Below are 23,107 nucleotides of genomic sequence, written 5' to 3'. Positions count from 1 at the left end.
GATTATTTTAGAGCATTATCCAAAAACTGAATCATATCCAAAGATCATCTGGGCCACACCACAAATAGGAGCGGAGATAATAATTTTCACCATTAAAAAATTTATAGGGCCCACCTTAACGTTAATTTTCTATCAAATCTTTTCATAAGGTTACAAAGACCTCAATAAAGAATAAAAAACAAATTTTATATTGATCCAAAACTTCTGTAACCCCCAAAAGGGTTTCAATGGTAGACATTTAATCCCCACTGCTTTTTGTAGTGTAGTCCACTTGATAGTTATATCTATCTTATTTTTTGTCTCAAGCCTTAAGACTAGCTCGTCAAATGGATGGACGGTTTGGATATAACACATACCTTATGATGAGGCCCACAGAACTTGCTGACGTCAACACAGCAGCTATATAACTGATGTGAGTTACACCAGCCAATCCCCTTCCTGTCGTTAGGGTTTCTTCCCTCTTCTCGAAAATTCAAGCTCTTTCTCCTTCTGTCTTCTTCTTTCCCCAAAGCCTCTCCCTCTCACCAAAACCCTAACCCACATTTCCCCGGCGCACGTTAGCACCCGGCATGGCAGCCCCGGCCGTCTCCCAATCCCGGCCGTTCAAGACGGAGAGCTACATCGACAACAAGCGCAAGGACGACGTTCGCTCCGCGAACATTTCTGCTGCCCGGTCTGTAGCCGATGCTGTCCGTACGTCGCTGGGTCCCAAGGGCATGGACAAGATGATCTCGACCGGGAATGGTGACGTGATCATCACCAACGACGGGGCCACCATCCTCAACACGATGCAGGTCCTCCAGCCCGCCGCTAAGATGCTCGTTGAACTCTCCAAGTCCCAGGACTCGGCTGCCGGCGACGGCACTACCACCGTCGTTGTCGTTGCCGGCGCCCTCCTCAAGCACGCCCTCTCCCTCCTTTCCAATGGCATCCATCCCACAGTTATCTCTGATTCACTCCACAAGCTCTCCATCAAGGCCGTCGATGTCCTGACGGCGATGGCCGTCCCCGTCGAGCTCTCCGACCGCGATGCTCTCGTGAAATCTGCCGCCACCTCCCTCAACAGCAAGGTCGTCAGCCAGTACTCCACGCTTCTCGCCCCACTCGCTGTCGATGCCGTCCTCTCCATCGTCGACCCCTCCTGCCCGGGCCTTGTTGACCTCCGCGATGTCAAGATCGTCAAGAAGCTTGGCGGGACTGTCGACGACACTGAGCTTGTTAAAGGCCTCGTCTTTGATAAGAAGGTCAGCCACTCCGCCGGTGGGCCCACCCGCGTTGAGAATGCCAAGATCGCTGTCATCCAGTTCCAGATATCCCCGCCGAAGACTGATATTGAGCAGAGTATTGTTGTTTCAGATTACACACAGATGGATCGGATCTTGAAGGAGGAGCGAAATTACATTCTTGGCATGATTAAGAAGATCAGGGCTACTGGATGCAATGTGCTGTTGATCCAGAAGAGTATTCTGCGGGACGCAGTGACTGATCTGTCGCTGCATTATCTTGCCAAGGCAAAGATTCTCGTTGTCAAGGATGTCGAGCGTGATGAGATCGAGTTCATCACCAAGACATTGAACTGCCTGCCGATTGCTAACATAGAGCATTTCCGTGAGGAGAAGCTTGGGTTTGCGGACTGTGTCGAGGAGGTGTCACTTGGCGATGGGAAGATCGTGAAGATCACGGGGATCAAGGATATGGGCCGCACCACGACTGTGCTGGTCCGGGGATCGAACCAGCTGGTGCTCGATGAGGCTGAGCGGAGCTTGCACGATGCGCTGTGTGTCATCAGGTGCTTGGTGAACAAGCGGTTCCTGATTGCGGGTGGAGGGGCCCCTGAGATTGAGCTGTCGAGGCAGCTCGGGGCGTGGGCCAAGGTGCTGCAGGGCATGGAGAGCTACTGCGTGCGGGAGTTTGCAGAGGCGCTTGAGGTCATTCCATACACACTGGCAGAGAATGCTGGGCTGAATCCGATTGCGATAGTTACGGAGCTCCGGAACCGGCATGCTCAGGGGGAGATCAATGCGGGGATCAACGTCCGCAAGGGGCAGATCACGAACATCCTCGAGGAGAATGTGGTGCAGCCACTGCTAGTGAGCACAAGCGCAATAACGCTGGCAACGGAGTGCGTGAGGATGATTTTGAAGATTGATGATATAATTACGGTGAGGTAGGTAGCCTTTAATCAAAACGTGAACGTGAGTTATATATATATTTTTATGTCTAAGCTCCATGGCTTGTTTGTGTAATGGTTGGTGGTCTTCTGTCCCTGGTTTTGTTTGGAATGACGGTGGTAAAATGGTTGCATTTGTAGTGGATTTGCTCGCAGGCATTTATTTCTAACGTGGGTTGAAGTAGTTTTTGGTTACAGTGTTAAATGTTAGTTTGTTTTGGTATTTTCCTCTGTTCAATTTTGTTGTATTATCATTGCAGTTATGTGAATTCTGATAGGAGTGGTTTTGATTGATTGCCGACCCCAATTAATTGGGATTAGGCTGAGATGACGGTGAGTGGTTAACGGTTGATGAGAAGGTGTTAACCATTTATCACCTACTCAGTTTGGGCATGATGATTACCAAGGTTTGCATAGTGGCTTAAGAATGCAGGGTCTGTGGACGACTCTTCTATTGATTGTGGATATGTGACTGGAATCTAGTTGTTTCTTTTGTCAATGTTTGGAACGTGGTGGTACATGCTGAATTCTCTCGAGGCCTTCGTGCAAGAGTGGAATTGGGGAGTCGATGGCTTAGCCTTCTAACCGGGTGCCACAGCTGCTTCGAACCACAGTTCAGGCTCCCGCTTCCTACCTATTTACACCGGACACATCTTGAAATAGATGCTTTCCCTCTCATCCTAATTGTCATTTAAGCCTTATCCCATCTACCTGGGGTCAGCAGATGCTTACATGCTCTTCCTAACCATCATCTAAGCCTTATCCCAACTGCTTGAGGTCGGCAGATGCTTCCTCGCTCCCACACCTGAATTTGTTGCTGTTGTGTTTCTAGCTTCATGCAATGATGGATGAAGGTAAAGAAAGAGACAGTTGCAGCATCTGCCCTTGCTTGATGTCATTTTCTCAGTGTCAAAGTAACATAGCAACAAGATGTTCAACAATAGATTCAATAATGTGGCTTTGATTATTCACTTGGTGAAAGATTGGGTGATTCCTCGGGCTTCAAGGCTGACCCTCTTGAGGGATTGTAAAAGGAAGATATTTTGAGACTTTTGGTAGGTCATCCTTAATCTTTGTGATTGGGGTCATAAGGTGCTCAGAGTTCAGACGAGAGGTTTTCTGAGTAAAGCTCAAAATTTGCGACTGCTCTTTAAAAGGGGACCCTTTTTGGGGAAGTTTATATAGTTTGGGGTAGGCTTATGGTTAGTTTGGTTCAAGGGGTTGGCTAAATGAATGACATGTGGTATGTATGTATGGTCATTTCCCACTTCAATATGTGTTTATGCATGAGTAAATTTTAGTTTCTTAAATCAAGTTTTAGTTTTGAGTTCAAAGAGCTCAAATTTAAGTAGTTATCCTATTTGGTTTTTGGTTTTAGTAGATGGCAAATTTGTGATCAGCAGTTGCTGACTAGGGTATATTTGTAGTAGCAGTTACCAAGTTGGGAAACTGAGCCAAAAGCTGATTACTTCTTTTAGCTTTATTCCAGCCGAGCAGTTTTCAGCATTTTGGCGATAACTTTGTTCTCAGAGTTGGATTGAATTGAAATACTGTGTTGGAAAGATAGCCAGATTTTCCATCTGGTGGTTTTGGTTTGAGGGTAAATCGCTGATGCATCCAGGCGGCACTTCTAGCATGTATGTTTAAGGAGTTCAGATTATCCAAGCTAACACATCTTTCCTTAATTGTGTTCCAAAGTTTCTAAAAGAAAGCCATAGGTTCGCCGTCTCAACCCGACAACTTATCCCTACCAAAAGAATCTGTCGCTGGTTTAACTTCTTCCTCAGAAAATGACATTTCGAGAGAGTTAGCTTCCTCGTTAGATAAATGATAGAAGTTCAGATTATCCAATCGAGGTCTTGACCAATTGTCACTAATAGCAAGTTCTTATAGAAAATCACTATTGCGTCATGGACTTGCTGCTTTTCCGCAACTCTTTCACGGTCCACTATCAAACTACTAATCCTATTACAACTCGCTCTTGCGCTAGCAGTGCTGTGGAAAAAAATGAGTGCTTCTGTCCCCTTCCTTTTAGCTAAACTGCTCTTGACCTTTATCACTACTTGATTTTTTTTCCTTAAGGCGATTAGCATAAGACAGATAAATTAGTACACATATATCTTTCAAAAAGAAGAAGAAGATAAATTAGTACACACGTCTTTCGGCAGTCGGCAACCCCTTTCCCTCCATATCTAACTCATGAATTTCTTTAACCATCTTATCTAGATCAACTTCTTGGGCTCCAAGGACTTCTTTCTTTCACACCTTTAATTTTTCTTTTAACAGCTTAAGCTTTCGGCACAATCTCATTCTGTTACTGCCTTCAACCGCAAGCGAGTTCCACCATTCTTCAATTTACCAGTTACAACCTTCAACTTCAAGCCATACAGGTTCAAATCTGAATGTCTTAGGGCCTCAGTTATCCTCTGCCACGTCTAAAACAATTGGCTGATGATATGAAACAACAAATTTTGGTAGGCCCCGCTGCTGAACCAGGGGAAATTTCTCTATCCAATTTGCAGAGATGAAAAATCTATCAAGCCAAGATAAGATAGCCTTTTCCTGCACGTTTGTCCAGGTAAACTTTGCACCACCCATCGGTAAATCCACCATTTCATTCCGGCAACCCCAATCAGCAAAATTTCTCATATTGTGTGTTATATGTCCTACAAATGATTTTTTGTATGTGAATCGAATTATATTAAAATTACCACTAAAACAACATGGAAGCCCCTACCTTTCTCTAATGTTGGACATTTCCTTCCACAGCTCTGACCAACTTGACAGGAAATGTAGATTGTTGAAAAACCCATTTGAAGTCAGAAGAAATCTTATTGAGAACCACGAAGATCGTGAAAGCACTGATGTAGCCATCTTCTTTCCAATACAAATTTGAATTCTAGGCCACCACTATTCCCCTATTAGAAGATGTAGCAGCCATCTTTTTTCTGATACACTATTCCCCTAATAGAACCATTAGCGTCAAGGGCTGGCCAATCATTATTTTTAATCCCCCAGATTGAATCTAGAATGATTCTATCAAAGGACTGTAATTTAGTTTCGTGAAGTGCAGTCTCCCTTTGCTCTTTTATGAGTATCACTGACTTGAGCTCTTTTGAGCTTACTCCCCAAGCCTTTGATACTCTTTGGGAACTATCATTGGGCAACTGACCTTAACCCTTCGTCCCTCTTCCCCCACTGACCTTACCTGTAGAGTCATAGTTGATCGAACACTCTAGACTGAGCAATTCCCTTCAGCCTCTAGGTGATTTTCTTGACTTCGTGGCATAAAGATCTTGCTATCTCTGCAACCCACTCCCTTTGAAAATCGGCAGCAAAGCAAAAAATCCTCATCGCAAGCCCCAGAAAATAGCACTCTCTAGTCTTCCCACTTTCTTTAAGACATCCTTAGACCGACTCTGTGAGCTCTCCGTCCCCTAGCTTAGAACTTTGGATCATTGTTACCGCACCTGAAGTAGCTTGGTTGGCGACTATATCTTCGTACCCCATCTTTGAAGCTTGAAGAGGAGTGACGACCGGGGTGTTAAATAGGCAGTCTATAGGGGTTAGGTTCCCTGGTATAAAGCCCTCTTTCACCATTGATACCGGCTCCTCTAAGGAAGGCCATTACCAATGTTGTTGAATCACATATGCGATCATGTGTGATCGCATATGCGACCGCATATATATATATATATATATATATATATATATATATATATATATATATATATATATATACACATATTTGAACTAATTTTACATATTCAAAATACATTTGAGAGAGATAAAATCAATAAAACAATGAATTAAACATCAAGTCATCGACATTTAACAATATAGTTAACAAGAAGTAACAACAAAATCAACAAGCTATTTATTATTGTAGAAAATCAACAAGCTATCTTCCTTGAAACTTGAAAGTGCTTGAATCTTGATCTTCCAACTTCCAAGAGTGAGGGAATGTAAGAGAGAGAGAGATTAAGATCACTTGGAAGTAGGAAATACAAGAGAGAGAGAGAGAGAGAGAGAGAGACCCCTTGTAATTAAGAAATGTAAGAGAAAAATAGAGTAAGAGAGTTTTGGAGTGAGAATATTGCAAATGGAGGAGATTTGGAAGCCTTTTTATAGGAAAAAATGTTTTTTTTTTTTGCAAAAAAAATTAAAGTAATTAAAATTCAATGTGCCATGGCCAATATGCGATCGCATACATCGCATATGCGATTTGCACATGGTTATGCACATATGCAATCACACATGACAACACTAGCCATTACCACAACTCCTTCATCCTCCTTGACTTCATTCCTCAGCTCCCATGACTCGACAGAGTCTTGATCAGATTCCTCGAACACGTCAGAACACACCGTCCTCAGTCTTCATAGAAGAGAGTTTATCATCACTGTCGGAATCTGCTTCACTGAAGTCCACTTCCTCCCATCTCCCTTGGCTGCTGCTCATCTGAAGCAGGCCCGGAATGGTCCCAGTAAGAGATAGATGATGGAGAGCAAATCGATCATGTTGCACAACAAAGACTGGAGAAGGCTCTGTTAGGAGGTGAACTATGGTATGAAGGTCTTAGAAAGAGGTTGAGAGAAGGCCTAAAAAGACCTGGATCAATGTTGTGAGAAGCGATATGGTGGCTCCTCACTTAATGAGGACAGGGCTTGAGAATCATAGTTCAAACAGGATCTGTAAAGCTTACTGCAAATAGCTGGGACAGGGGTATGGTGCTGATCATTACACAATGTGATCTCATAATTTTCTCCTTCGCTTGCAACTAATTTTGTGTTTCCTGTTTCCTATTTGAATTTGTTTCCATATTAATTTCCTGCTCTGGAAACTGTAGCGCAACCTTTTAGGTCGGATTTGGATATGCAAGCAAGTCATTTGTGTGGTCTTGTTGGTTCTTTGGTCTTTTGAATCACCCATCAGGAAAAGACGTTGCCAGTTGTAACGGATGAGAATCCATCTGCCATTTGATTGTGCAATTAGTTAGCTTCTTTGGTAAGCCAAAGCAGATCCCAGACTGACATTGGACCGTCCCATCTCTTTCAGCCCTAAAATTTACCTATGGATGGGCTGAGCTGGGACCCAGAGCCTAACAGCCTCACATGTTGGCAAGGACGGTCCATTTTTGGGCTGATGCCCTAAAATGCTCTTTCTTGAAAAATGGATTGACAGTGTGGATATAACACATACACCATGGTGGGGCCCACAGAACTTGGTGACGTCAACATACCATGGTGTGTGGCACACCGCGCAATCCGCATTCTATTAAGATGTAAGAGAAGAAACGTGATGTCTGAGCGAGAGCACTCATGTGCAAAGACGCAAACCTGGAGCACACGTGCGAGGTCCAAGCCACTCGTCAAGTGAGCCCCATAATACAAACGGTCTGGTCCACTTTGGTAGAGGTGCTGATCTTCTTCTCAAATTTTCATGGTTTGAAAAGTAATTATTATCCACGTAATTTCAAGATCCAATTAGTAACCTAGTAAATAGAAAACCGAAAAAAAATAAATAAATAAAAAATCCCACGGAGCTGATATTTGCACCCCAGCTTCTTACATCGACACACCTTTTTATTATTATCTATTATTCCAGTGTGTCTATGAGCCTAAAACACCCAGCTCTTTGGGGTCGAACGTGTCGCACACGTGAATCCACACCGTCCATCACGCTAATGGGATCAAGTTTAAATTGCGCCTAAAACTGCCAAAGTCATGTGTTATAGTCAACCTAAGTCTGACTTTTGTATATCCCAGTGAGTCACAGAAGAACAGGTCTGATGAAAAATACAAACAATGGTGGCCCCACTTACAAATCTAGGGATGACATCCATCCCATTGTTACTGCCTGATTTTTGCCCAAAGCATCAAGGAGCACACCTGATGGAAAGTGGATTATACGAAAGCGGATTGTGTGGTGTGTTGACGTCACCAATTCTGTGGGCCCCACCATGATGTATGTGTTATATCCACACCATCCATCCATTTTGAGAAGTCATTATAGCGCATGGCCCCAAAAATTAGGCAGATCCAAAGATCAAGTGCACACCACAGAGAAACACAGGGACAATGATGACTATCGTTGAAACCTTCCTAGGGTCTACCATGAAGTTTATTTGCCATCCAACCCGTTCATAAGGTTACACAGACCTGGATGAAAGGAAAACACAAATATCAGCTTGATCCAAAACTTCTGTGGCCCCCAAGAAGTTTTCAGTGGTAGGTGTCCAATCCCCACTGCTTTCTGTGGTGTGGTCCACTTGAACTTTGGATCTACCTCATTGTTGGGCCCATGCCCTAAAATGATGTTGCAAAATGGATGGACAGCGTGGATATAACACACATCATGGTTGGTCCCATAGAACTTGGTGACGTCAACACCCCACCCAGATCAGAGGTATGCCACCCGCAATCTGCTTCCGGATTATACGAAACGGATTTTACATATATAAAACATAGGCACAGAGCTTGGGTGTTTTAATACCATGAAGATCACCTAGAACAGCCAGTAGGCCGTTCCATTCATCAGGTGGGCCACACTGTTGAAATCAACAGAGAGCCACCAATTTGAATCAACATACAGGTTTGCCATCTATTGAGGGGATCAGCCTACTTCTCGATAGTTTTTTTTTTTTTTTTTTTTGGTTGTAATAGTGGTGCCAACCTTTTTCATGGTACTGATGTCCTATAAAAGTGGCAGGTTGATGGGACTGTCAACGGGCTGGGCCTGGGGTAGGTCTGAGTGCACATTTTGAACTGTCTCAGGCCAGCACTGTTTAAAAATCTGATTTTTCAGGCCCGAGCACGGCCCATTGACACCCCTTCATGTTGACAGGAAAGATTGTATGGTACTGGAAGTTGTGGTACTGTTGCTTGTATCTGATCATTCTTTAAAATAAAATGTTAAAGCCAAGCAAAAGAAGATGCCGAAGAGATGGGCCATAGTTGCTGTTTTGCAACTTACGTAAATTATTCAGTTACAGGCAATAATGATAAATCTACCTTGGAAAATACAAAATAAAATATCATAGTACATATGGGATTTCGACCTGGAACTTCCGAGACATCTCTCTTCCTTTGCCCTATCTGTTGGTCCTCCCCCCCCCTTTAAGGTGTGTTTGGTTGCACAATTTCATGAAATAGCATGAAAATTTGCACCAAATTATATTGATTAATCATGAAATTTCATGATGCTTGCAACCAAATGCACCATTGGAGAAATTTTCGCATAGCTAATGCAAGAGAAAATAGCATACGGTTGATCGCTCACCCTACACGTCATCAGGCAATGTCACTGTCAAGAGCGAGTACTTGACTTTGAGAGAGATCTTACCCTTTTCGACAAGCAGCCTCGCTCCAGATACAACCCAGTATCCAGGTGTATCCTGTGGGCCCCGGGTCATCTCTGTTGTGTCAACAATCCTCAATAGCTTTGATGCCAGGACAGGCATCGGAGGTCCCCGAGGGTACACAGCGGAGTTGACGTTGATGTCGTCAGGCCGTGGGGGAAGCTTTTGGACCGTTGTGAAGTGCCCACTCATCAACATAGAGACTATTCCAGACTTTTGGGCCAGGCGTTGGGATCCATCCCACTCAGCCTGCCTAACCACCGTGGCGTCGCAGACCCTCGAGAAGTAGAGATGTAAGAAGAGGATCTTCTTCAGGCCGTAATTCCCTACTTGTAACTCTGCACCCGTGACGATTGAGTCTTCATGGGACTCAATGGGGGCTGTGCAGACGTGAGAGAAGCTTTTCCATTGGACTGGCTCATAGTACTTGCGATCCAACACATGGGGGGAGTTTGCAATGGGGGAGTCAAGCTGGAAGATTTTTGGAAGGGAGCAGAGATGCTGAAGGTGAATTGCTAAGCGGTTGCTTCTCTTTCCTTCAAGATGTAACCGGAGGCCAGTCACTGGCCTCTGACCCACGTGAACCTGTGGCCCAGAAGATCCAAAGGACAAAAGGTGAGGGAACTGCAAAAGAAGGATAAAGCAAATATTGTCCTAACTACCAATAACTTGTATCAATTTTAACATATCAGCCATGTAGGATCTTTTCTGTCCTCGTATATATTACTGACATACTGAAATTATCATTACATGGAAATCCACTAGCATTTTGAGATCTAAAACACTGCTCTGTATGCACATCTTGGGGAACAGAAACCTAATACAATGCGGTTCATTGATGGCTCATAATTTCCTCTCGAGATTGCAGTGGTAATTTGGTTCATAAAGCTCATCGTTGTTAAGACATGCCAAGGAATGTCCATGTTGGGAAGCGCGGAAGGTGAGCCCTCAAGATCTGACGGTCTACACGATGTTTGGAACCTTTACAAAGCAGAAGATTGATGATCCAATGGCCCGCCTATCTACTACTGGAGCAGATGGAACTATTCACACCTCTGATCCTACGGTATAAGTGGCCCCGGATTGCGATCTATGGATCAGATCGTTCCAAGGACAAGCTAAAATGGACAGACTATAGTGCACACAGTATCTCTCTGTATACTCTCGATTTATCGTATGACTCAATGCTTTACACGAGGGAAGCGCATTCCTTTTTATAACAGAGGAAGGAGAGTTTGGGTGGGATTGGGATGAGGCCAAATAATCCGATCAAATCCCTATCTTTAATTAAAAATCAAATTCATATTTGAATTTGAAATTTAATTCAAAGGAAGAGACCGGAGAAAACAGGGGACGTACCCACTAGTGATTGCTCACAAGTGGGCCCTACTAGCCTACGTCCAATATCTCCCACTCAATCACATTGTGGGATAGGCACATAAATTTGTCCATCTAACTTGCCTAATAACAATCAAAGAAGCAAACATCGCGATTAAAAGAATCAGAGGCATGGGACCAGCTGGATCACTATAATCTTCTCACAAGTGCTTAAGTACTAAGTGACCACCTGACTAGTACTCAATAACCCAAGCTTTACAATGCCTGTCCTAGTTCGCATGACCACACCGGATGGAGTTGACTCCTGACCTGGAGTACTCGGCCAACATACGCATTTATCCAACTTATCGAGTTATTCTGAAAACTTGATTTTTCACAAACTTCGATTGAAACCAACTTAAAGCAATACTTATATATATATATATATATATATATATATATATATATATATATATATATATATATATATATACTTTTTAAGAAAAATATTGTTTGCAAAAGTCTAATAAAAACAACTCGATACTGCCGGCGGATAAGTCTTCAAGTGCGTATTTATAGTTCTAAAAACTTGGTGTAGCTGTCACGAGATCTTTCCCACGCAGATGTGTAATTTGGAATTAATCAAGCCGCTTTCCTAGCGTAACTGAGTCTGTCCAATCAAGGACCTTTCGTCATAGTACACTAAAGTAGCGACACTCAATCTCATCCTCATATACACAAGAGGAGGGTAGCTAAGGACACAAAGAGTCACCTACGGGACTGGCTAGTCGCACGTTGCAATGATTAGATCGCATCAAAGCAATCTGTAGGTAATACGTCCCAGCACGTGGCTACAATCCATGTCGTAAAGTAGACAATACTAGGTGAATGTCGGGTCTACAATACGCAGATCATTCTACATGAGGTACGACTCTTCTCATAACCTCATAATCTGGCTTTAATTTCAGGCCATAACATTGATCGCATGTAACGGAATGGTGCGATTATGTTATTCGACTTTATCAGTCTTATCTTCAATCTTTATAAGATTGTAAGTGGATACGACTCACTCATATCCTCATCCTTTATTATTCACAATAAAGAGAAGTTCATACCTCAATGTATAAACATAGCCCCAAATGTACCTCTCTTGTATATTCAAGGTTGGTCAACCCGTGCGAGTGGGTGACTGGCCTACCGACAAAAATAGAAATCCTACATGATTTCAAGGTAAATGCTGATGATCTTCATACCTAGTTATATTAGTGTTCAATACTGAATAAAAGAAATATAATATTCATTAATGAAAGATCAAAAGTACTACAAAACAAGTACATCAATCAAGCTTTCCTCAATCCCATCTGCCTAACGTTAACCTGAAATAGATCTCTAGCTATAGGTTTCGTCATGTGATCAGCCATCATCTCCTTAGTAGGAATGTAGCTGAGGGCGACCTTCTTATCTCTCACTTGATCACGGACGTAATGATATTTGATCTCAATGTGCTTAGATTTCTGGTGGTGTTTAGGGTCCTTTGCCAAGTCAATGACAGAAGTATTGTCTATCTTTAGCGATATAGGCTGACGAATACTCGGTACAACACCCAGACTCAATAGAAATCTGTGAACCTATACACACTCCTGAATTGCAGCACAACATGCAATGTACTCGGCCTCCATAGATGAAAGAGCTGTAGATATCTGTTTCTTACTCGACCATGAGATATCTCCTCCTCCGAGTAAGAATACATACCCTGAAGTAGACTTTTCCTTGTCGGCGTCATTACCCCAAGCAGCATCAGAATATCCTTTGAGCTCGAGGCTTGTTCCTTCATAACACAACATTAGGTCTTTTGTTCCTTTGAGATAGCGGAATATACGTTTGATGGCTTACTAATGAGACTGTCCCGGGTTACTCTGATAACGGCTGACTATGCCAACTGCATAGCTAATATCTGGTCTGGTGCAAAGCATAGCATACATTAAGCTCCCTACTGCACTTGCATAAGGTACTGAGGACATAACCAATTTCTCGGCTTCAGTTTGAGGACACGATTTCCTGTCTAGCTTGGTAGCTTTATTCATAGGGGTTTCAACAGCTTTTGAATTTTCCATTCTGAACCGCTCTAAGATCTTTTGTATATAGGTTGCTTGAGACAAGCCTAAAAATTTCTTAGGGTGATCTCTGATGATTTTTACCCCAAGAATAAAGTTGGCTTCACCGAAGTCTTTCATCTCAAAGTTCGAGAATAGCCAATCTTTAGTCGATATCAACAATTGCATGTCATTACCAGCTAAAAGGATATCGTCTACATATAAAGATAGTATCAGAAAAGATCTTCCAGACCGTTTCATGTATACACAATGATCTTCTTCACTCATCGTGAATCCAAAAGTGGTGATGGCCAAGTGGAACCTCATGTACCATTGTCTTGAAGATTGCTTCAGCCCATAGATTTCAACAACTTGCAGACTTTCCTTGGATGCTTTTTGTCCACATAACCCATGGGCTGTTGCATGTATATCTCTTCATCCAAGTCACCATTTAAGAATAAGATCTTTACATCCATTTGATATAACTCTAAGTTTAAACTTGCGATAATGGATAAGATCATGCGGATTGAGGAGAACTTTGCAACAGGTGAAAAAGTCCCCTTGTAATCAATGCCTTCTTGTTGTATAAAACCTTTAGCAACTAATCGTGCTTTATACTTGTCCACTGTACTATCTGCCTTTCTTTTGATCTCAAGTACCCATTTATTACCTATCGCTTTGCGATTGTAAGGCAGATCAACAAGTTCCCAGACTTTATTTTTCTCCATGGAAGCGATCTCTTCGTTCATAGCATTTACCCAATCGGCCGAGTTAGAAGATAATAATGCAACCTGATACGAATCAGGTTCATCATCATCAACTGCAACGCAAAAGAATGTTTGCCCCTCAATATCGAAGTATCTTCGGAGAATCAATTCTCTTTCGCTTCGACATAACTCAGAAGCCTGCTGAGATGTCTTCCCACTGTCTTGGTGAACTATAAAAGCATCTACATCTTGAGGAGTAGAACTCCCACTCTCCTGAGATACATTAGGTATTTCAAAAAGTTCTATTGGAACATTTTGCTTCATTCGGCTTGGGTATCTATCTTCAATGAAGGTAACGTCTCGGGATTCTATCTCAATCCATCGTCCATGGTCCTCATAAACTAGAACGTATCCTTTTAAATGCATAGGGTACCTTATGAACACGCATTCAATGGTTTTACTATCAAGTTTACCTCTATGCGGAGTAGGTAGCAAAACATATCCTAAAGATCCCCAAGGGCGTAGGCTGGCTTGAGAAGAAGTCCTCCCAGACCACATCTCATATGGAGTCTTAGGAATCGATTTGGATGAGACTACTAAGGACGTAGACGGCTGTTAACAGTATGTCTCTCCAGAATGTGGTAGAAAGATTGGCTTGTGCCATCATCGATCTAACCATGTCCAATAGTGTCTCATTCCTTCTCTCTGCAACACCGTTTTGTTGTGGAGTGTAAGCCATTGAGTACTGCCGAACAATTCTAATATTTTCACAATATGATTTAAACGTTTCAGATGTATACTCGCCACCTCTATCAGATCGAAGGATTTTAATCTTTTTCTCAAGCTGATTTTCCACCTTAGCTTTATATTTAAGAAAACAATCAAAAGCCTCAGATTTGTGTGAGATGAGATACACATATCCATAGCGCGAGTAATCGTCAATGAAAGTGACAAAGTATTGACATCCGTTTCTGGCATGTACATTAAAGGGTCCACAGATATCTGAATGGATTATCTCTAGTGTGCCCTTGGACCTAGCCGCTTTGGGAAATGGTTTCTTCAATGTCTTCCCGGACACACAATGTTCACAAAATGACAAATCAACTTTGGATAAGGAGTCTAACAGACCAGAACGTACTAGTCTTGTCATACGATCCTTGCCTATGTGACCTAACCTCATGTGCCATTTTTGAGATTCAGATACTACAGTTTCATTCGACATAGCAGATAAAGCAAGAGGGGCATTATCACAATCTACGTATAGAATAAATAAATCTGAAATTAAATTTTTCCATGCAAAGATGAGGTTATTCAGTCTCAAAGAAACTCTTGTCAAGAAAAATCGAATATCAAAGCCATCAAATAATAACCTAGAAAAAGAAATTAAATTCCGACGCATCCCCGGTGTAAAAAGAGTGTCACGAAGGATTATTGTTTGCCCTATGCGCGTACGGAGATGGAGAACGCCAATCCCTAGTACGTCTTCAACAGCGTTATTGCCCATGTACAGCTTGTAACTTCCTTTGGCTACAGGCTGAAATTCCTCGAGTCCTCGACGACTCTGTGTCACGTGCTTTGTTGCGCTTGAATCCAAAATCCACTCGTTAGATATAATATCAACGGAAAGGTTTTCAGAACAAACGCCTACATACAAAGTATCTTGTGACTGAGAAATTATCGTCTTTTTGTGGGCACACTGCCGAGCATAATGGCCGAAATTTTCACAGACAAAGCAGAATATATTTGTCTTTTTCTGCTTCTTCTTTCCATTCCTCTTCTTGAGATTTGGAGCAGGTGCTGTGGTCTTCTGTTCTTGATTATTCTTCTTCACCTTCTTGCGAGCTTTGAACCGTTTATTGTTAGCTTTTCGCTTATGGGTTTTTGCTATAAAAGCCTTGGCCGAACTTGGCTGAATTGCATTCATTTCAACCTCATGTACCAAGCGGCCACAAAAGTCTCTAAACGTAGTGATAGAATCAGTATGGTTCAGAATTCTTTTGATTTGGGCCCAAGATTCAGGCAAGGAATGGTGCATGGCTATAATCTTCTGATTTTCAATCAATTTACACCCAACATTCCTAAGGGCACCTATCATTCGCTCCATCTTACGAATATGATCTTTGATGGGGCAGCCAACAGGCATCCTGTACTCCTGAAATTCTAATTTCATTGTCCTAACTCTCGCATCTGACTTATGCGCATAGGCATCTGTCAGTGCTTCCCAGATTCCCTTAGCAGTTTGATGCACTTCATACGTAGGTATGAGTTCTTTGTGCATAGTGCTAAGAAGGACATTACGGGCTGGACGATTTTGTTTTCGCCACTTATTATAGCGAGTCATCGCAACCGTATGTTCTTGTAAATTCTCATTTTTAGCCAGGATGGGTTCTTCTTGAACTACATCGAGTGTGTGAGATATGTCGTCCTCGTCCAGAAGGCATTGCACCGTGCGGGACCAGTCTTCATAGTTGTTGCCGTCGAAATGTTATTCTTTCAGTTGTTCAGCAATTAACGCTTTGGTGACCATTTCTACATTGCATGAGTATTACTACTTAGTTATGATCTAAGATATTGACACTAATCATCAACATTTTTACGTGTTATACAATTTTTCAAAGTATAAAAGTAGTAAACGCATCTTAATGAGATCTAAAAGTTCACATACCACATACCCGAATGGGCGGTGTAGAACAATCAAGTTCTCATTTTAAGATGAGATTTAATGCTTTTATAAGAATAAATTTATATAACGTGCAACCTACCATTACTTAGTTGCATGCATCATTTGGTGGAGGAGAATAAATTCCCACTCAGGTTATGCACAACCTATTTTTATGTGTATGGGGAGTATTTAAGCACTAAGTTTTTCTATATTTTCCAATGAAAAATAAGGGGGCTTAGATCTAAGCACATCAAGCCTAATTATATCACATATATAAACATCATCATCAAAAAGAAAAATAAAGTGCTAAGATATTATGAGAGTTCTATCTTCACATGTGATCATGACCATTAGTGATGGATCCGATCATTACCGATAATGATCATTGTTGATGATGGATCCTTTCATCAACATTGATCACCATAGTTGATGATCGTTTCGATCACTAATGAGCTTTAGATATGGCATGATGGACACCAGCCAATATGACCCTCCACGTGTACGAAAACTATATCTGTAATTGGGCTTATATACATATGGCATACGTGAATACAAAAACTAATCCACCGTACACATGCTGATTTGATACCATTCGAAAAGCACGGATTCCAATCCAAAAAATAAAAAAGGTTGGGCCACTTACCTTTTTAGATGAAAATAATCGGAGATCTGCCGTTGAATGCTCTGATACCACTGTTGGGAAGCGTGTAAGGTGAGCCCTCAAGATCTGACGGTCTACACGATGTTTGGAACCTTTACGAAGCAGAAGATTGACGATCCAATGGCCCGCTTATCTACTACTGGAGCAGATGAAACTATTTACACCTCTGATCCTATGGTATAAGTGGCCCCGGATTGCGATCTATGGATCAGATCGTTCCAAGGACAAGCTAAAATGGACAGACTATAGCGCACACAGTATCTCTTTGTATACTCTCGATTTATCGTATGACTCAATGCTTTACACGAGGGAAGCGCATTCCTTTTTATAACAGAGGAAGGAGAGTTTGGGTGGGATTGGGTTGAGGCCAAATAATCCGATCAAATCCCTATCTTCAATTAAAAATCAAATTCATATTTGAATTTGAAATTTAATTCAAAGGAAGAGACCAGAGAAAACATGGGACGTACCCACTAGTGATTGCTCACAAGTGGGCCCCACTGGCCTACGTCCAACAGTCCAGGGGTTTAGAAAAGCCTCTAAACCTCACCAATAATTTTTTCCTCCCTCTGCAATAGGACCTTGAAAATTCAGAACAGATGAATATGGCATCAGGAAAATGTAGGGGAACTTTAGCATATTTGCAATCCATGGATTCTCACACTACTGGAGATCTTCATCATCATTATAATCATCAAGGCCTACACCAACTGATTGGGGTTCTCACATTAATGGAGATCTGAACCACAATTTCTTTATGTTTGTTCCCTCATGGGACATATTCTAAATTGTATGATAGATGGCAAACGGATAAAATGCACTAAATTCTTGAACGTATGATGGTATTACTATGTAATAAAATGCACCTAAAATCATCATATCCAAGCAATAAATCGTAGAAGGAATGAGGTTATACCAATAGAATATTTGAAACATGTCATATCTTGAGCGTTAATTATAGAACAAATGCAGGTTATATCACTAGAAGACTTGAATCATTACCGGGCTGGTGTTGACAAAAAGCCTGGGGCCCATGAGGCTGAACTGAAGAGATGAGCTGCTTTGTTGCTTACGTTGGGGTCCAAGGGTGAGCTCACAGAACATTGGTGCCCATTGCCTTGGCAGTTGAAACTCAAAAAACTGACGGAGTTCTTCAACTGGGGGTTTATCTGCAAGCAGAAAGATGTGTTGAATATTAGTTGAAAGAGGATTCGGTGACAAATAAGTGGAAGAAGAATTGTGAAAATGAGAAACTGAGGTACTTGGTCTCAAGAAAATTTGAAGCCAATGGCTACATGCAGCAGTGATATAGATTTCAGTAGATTAGCATGGTAGCATCCAAGGTTTCAGAAGCTGAACCTTTAGTTTTGAAAAATGAAATTGGCACCACGAAGGGGGAGGTAAAAGAGATCTTTAGCTAATTGAGAGTAAGCAGGAGGAGAATTGAGTGTGGGACTGCTGAAATGGTGGCTCCCAAAATGTCAGGATGTGTTGACAGTTGACACCTCAGTGGTGGGTGCAGACCTTTGGGCCAGTTACTGCTACTAAGGGCATGCTGCTCTGTTGATCATGTTATTTATAGGTAGGTCCTAAAGAAGTTGATTATATTGAGACCTGCGAGACTAGATAAATCTTATTGAAGATGCTGGGAAGCCAGTGATGAAAAAAAAACCCTTAACCTGATCAAGACTTAGGTCAGATTTTGCTAGATTCGGTTAAGTTGAGGGATTGTACCATGGCTCGCAAACTTAGACTCGGTTGTATGTCTGTATAGGGTTTTGCTAGCGCCCCACCTTTATGGGAAATTAGGAATGTTCACACACCTTTTGAATGACATGTGGGCTGCTCAATCATCGATTGGGAGAGTTCATTCAATAGTACCAATGGGATCAAGTCATGCAGTGCAAAAATCACACTGATCAGATGATCCTAATCCCCTGAATGGGGCCAATATGTTACAACTGTCGTTTGTTCACGAGCCATAGATCACATGGTTAGAATCATCAAACCAAGGTGCTACTTTGGAGTCATAAACAATAAATAATGGGATCTATCTAGTAGAAGTTTCAAGATGATGATTGGAGCTATTTTGTTTCTCTGCTTGATCTTGGCTGCACGTTTCAAGATGCACACACAGATATATATATATATATATATATATATATATATATATATATATATATATATATATATATATATATATATATATATAATTCTAAAGAAATGATAATAAGTAATAACATGCAGATGAAGAAGTAAAGATATAACTTCAACATGGAGACATGTTCATAGAAGTTACGGGCATGAGATGTAAGACAAGACAACCGTGGAAAACCTGACCCAGTAACATTATGTCACAGTTATATAATAATGGCAAACAAATATTATAAAGGTACAGGATAGAAAACCACAATATTATTGAAGGTTCTGTGCATGATGCCATACTCTGGGCATCCAACAAGGAGAATGCACTAGGAAATATCGTTGTTATGTGTCTGAAATCAGATCCACTTTTGGCCAACAGGAGGGCTGATTTTTCTAATGTTCCATGGATGGCAAAGGATGTATCAGATTGTCTTGCCAAAGAGGGAATGACAAGAAGATCACTCATAATATACTCCCTGGTTCCACTCTTTTGATGTTTTCCTTTTCTTCTTTCAGTAAGGTCATTGTTACCTTTCAGAAGGAAAAAACACAGGCAACACATCTAGACTAACAGAAAGAGATTAGAACAATACAAACAGAAAATATTTAGAACCAACACACCAGGAAAAAAATAGGAAGGTACGTAACATTTTCTTCTGATAGTCATTCGAGATGCATTCAACATGCATTTGTGATGCATGGCACAACAACTTAAAAAATTGGAATGTCTTCGCTACACAGGTAAAGACCTAAGGATTTTAACAAAACAATAAACATATTAATTCCCATCACCAAAAGGTTCAAACACCAATAGCTTAGATCTTGAAACACTTATGATACTTGTCAAAAATAAAAGAATGAAGTTAACTTCTGTAGATTTCCACGCTTGAGAATTTTCAGTGGGTTTGGCTGCTCAAACTGATAACACATACATTACTAGAAGAAGCAAACTGTCCTTTAAAGTCCTTTGTGTAATGATGTTATCAACAAAAGAAGACCATCTTTTCTAGACGTTTCCTTATAGAGGCAGTAAATGTAAATATACATATGCAATAAAAATAGAGACAAGACCATTGTTCTTACTTACAACGTAGATAGAGATTCATGGCATGGTTCAAGAATCCACTCCCAGGAACTCCATTCAAAAGAGAAGTAATTGGGACAAAGGACATTGAAATAGCATCGGGTTCTGACTGAATGCTGTTTAACCACTCACTGTGGGAGAGGTTGTTATCATTACTTCCCCCTCTCCTCTTGTAGATGTCTATGATATCCTGCGATTACAACATTAAATGACAAAGAAAATGAATATATAGTATCCGAGAAGAGGACTTTGGCTAGGTTATTAAAGTATATGATATCCTAAAATTACCTCATTGGCTTAATCAAAAGAAGAAAAGTAAAATACCTCTTTGTCAGAGTAAGACCTTGTAGGGCAGGACTCTGCAAACCTCAGCTTGATCTCCCTGACATCAGACTGAAACAAACAAATAATTACATGGGTTAAAAATGCTCATAAAGTGCCCATGATAATGTGCTTATGTTGTTGTTTTTTTTTAAAAAAAAAAAAAACAAAAAAAACTTGATATTTAGATTGGTGGAATACTGGGTAGGAGACTGAAACCAATGAGGCTGCTTCATGAAGAGACGGTCCAGAACAACAACATCAATTTGAATGAGAATTCTCATGATAGAACTGATCTACCATCAGTAGGCAACATGTCAAAGAAAATGGGTATGCTCAGAACCCTCAAATGGATATGCTTATTAAAAGAAAGAACCAGCAAATGGATATGCTTATTAAAAGAAAGAACCCGCAAATGGATATGCTTATTAATAGAAAGAACCCCCAAATGGACATGCTACAAAGATCCTTGATGGTTCCTATCTAGATCACATTAACGAATGTGAGCTAATGTAGCAGTGCTGCAATGCTGGTGAGCTAATTTCCCAATGCAGCAGAGCCAACAGAATGAAGATTCACGGTCAGGAGAACTGCCATTACAGAATATAAGTTGACTAGATCTGGTGCATTTCTGATCAAATTTCAGCGAAAATAACTTGTCTGCATTCAAATATTACTAAATATACAAATGGTCACACTGGTATCCATCAAGAATGCAGGGTGCCTAGTCATGTCATTGTCTGCTTCAATTGAAACCTGCATAATGTTGTGGCAATAGAATAGGCTCAGTAATCAGGAGATAGGACAGCAGCTGCATTGGCTTCCTCTCCTGGCAAAGAAATGCTTCACACTCCAACTATCTTCATTTGCATGTGATTTTCTTCTCCAGAACTGCTTTGAATGAATTATCACTCACAACTGTTCATGGTCCCAATATTATATGCCCACAGGTATCCTTTGCCTTGATTTCTGTATAGAAATTCAATAGGAAGCTTCATCAAGTGCTAAATGTCTAAAAACGAAAGTTCCTTCCATGGTGAGGTCCACCCTATCCTGAGAGCAATCCTGATAGAGGTGAAAATCACTTACTTAGAAGTGTTCTTTGTAATTAATTTGAAGGATTCACCAAAGTGGGTATGATAGAATACCTTCAGGTCACTCAAAATTTGATCATTATCCTCTAAGATTTTACTCTTGGGGTCATGAACACTCTGCAGTTACAAGGTCTATCATTAGTAGGTGCTTTGCCAAGGTGATGTTTCCCCTCGTAAGGTTTGCCTTGAAAGAGGTGAACATAGTTCCTTCGAGTTACAGGGTAGTCCACCCATGATGGGGATCACCGAGTGAAAGAAATGGGGACTCCCTCCAGTAATGGAGAGTGAAAAACAGAAATTGGAGGGAAAATCACACGTGAAAATAATTATCAGGAAGGAATGAAAAATTCCAAGAACAAAGGGCATTCTCAATTTGTTTAATATACCCTTTAAGTTGAGGTTTCAACCTTTTGGGTTACTCTTAAACAAAGAATTGGTTTATCTGATTCAGGAAACAGCAACCTGCTTTGGAGTCACCATAGGGCCTCCAGGAAATCACAGATGACTAATCAGGATGCCAAAGCGATAGATGAAATCTGTTGCTCAATTAATTAAGATATAGTTGGCAGGTTGAAAACTGATGCAAGAAAGATGCAAGAAATACTTAATATTACAATAATTGTTATCCTATCCTGAGAACTGGGAGAAGTAGGCATTCACTAGGAGAAATGGGTCTCCAGAAACTAGGAATTTAACAGTGTCATTTGCATTGATTCCCAACTTAAAATACAGCCAATAGTACATTCAACCAATGTTTTAAATATCATTATCGCGTAATGTATCGTACCCTTGGGATACGGATACATATTGGTTATCGCATGGGATATATCGGTTGTATCGCGTAATGTATCCATGTTGTTGGGAAACGTGGGAACATTGGGAAATTGGTCGAATTTTTCAATGAAACTTTAGGGCTTGTTGACGAAAACATCAATACACTCTTAGAAATCAAAACATCACAAAAAAAGTGCACATAATAGGGGTTTCCTTTGTATGGGGTCCTAATACATGCGCTTTCCAACTGAGCTGATGCAAGTATATTCAAAGTCCATTCATATAATTTATAAACGTAAGAAGACATGTATGGAAACATAAGCAATACATTCAAAAGAAAAAGAAGAATTGCTCGATCAGGTCACATACATGTTTAATTTTGTGTTTGGATATAAAGATTGCAACTGATTTACGAGAAATTAAGAAATTTTGATTTTTCTTAATTTTCCGCAACTTGACCAATCTCTCCCAAATCTCGAAATCGAAGTTCCAAATCCATGATTTTTCATGGAAAACATGAAGAATCATAAATTTGTAACCATTTGACATTGGTTTAACACGATCTACAAAAAAAACATGGATCGAAAATTGAAAATGCTCATTGGATCGAATAGGTGGGATATATTGGCACTACTTGTGCGTTTCGTATCACACAGGTGGGATACAAGATATATCGTGGGATATATCGGCTGATATCGTTGATATTTAAAACAATGAAT

General features: G+C 41.0%; 2 protein-coding genes across 3 annotated transcripts in view; one reads left to right on the top strand and one right to left on the bottom strand.

Moving 5' to 3' along the window:
- The first annotated feature begins 427 nt into the window (after positions 1–427).
- LOC131242810 (T-complex protein 1 subunit delta) lies at positions 428–2,393 on the top strand. The gene has a single exon (XM_058241706.1). The coding sequence runs from the start codon at positions 570–572 to the stop codon at positions 2,169–2,171; it is 1,602 nt and encodes a 533-aa protein (XP_058097689.1). The 5' UTR covers positions 428–569; the 3' UTR covers positions 2,172–2,393.
- Positions 2,394–9,030: 6,637 nt separating this feature from the next.
- The window catches only part of LOC131242809 (MACPF domain-containing protein At4g24290-like), a 30,298-nt gene continuing 16,221 nt past the window's right edge, over positions 9,031–23,107 (bottom strand). For both annotated transcript variants that reach the window (XM_058241704.1, XM_058241705.1), the window contains exons 4-7: positions 20,524–20,592; positions 20,203–20,389; positions 17,973–18,139; positions 9,031–10,115 (exon numbers count right to left, since the gene is read on the bottom strand). In XM_058241704.1, the coding sequence (XP_058097687.1) occupies positions 9,453–10,115; positions 17,973–18,139; positions 20,203–20,389; positions 20,524–20,592 (1,086 nt within the window). In that variant the 3' untranslated portion in view covers positions 9,031–9,452. The remainder of the gene's footprint in view (positions 10,116–17,972; positions 18,140–20,202; positions 20,390–20,523; positions 20,593–23,107) is intronic.

Source organism: Magnolia sinica, chromosome 4, assembly GCF_029962835.1.
Source record: "Magnolia sinica isolate HGM2019 chromosome 4, MsV1, whole genome shotgun sequence".
Taxonomy (NCBI): domain Eukaryota; kingdom Viridiplantae; phylum Streptophyta; class Magnoliopsida; order Magnoliales; family Magnoliaceae; genus Magnolia; species Magnolia sinica.
Note: the sequence above shows the minus strand (reverse complement) of the source record. Positions and strands in the feature narration are given on the sequence as shown.

Coding starts and splice junctions, on each gene's coding strand:
- LOC131242810 (XM_058241706.1), top strand. CDS start 570: ATGGCAGCCCCGGCCGTCTCCCAATCCCGGCCGTTCAAGACGGAGAGC.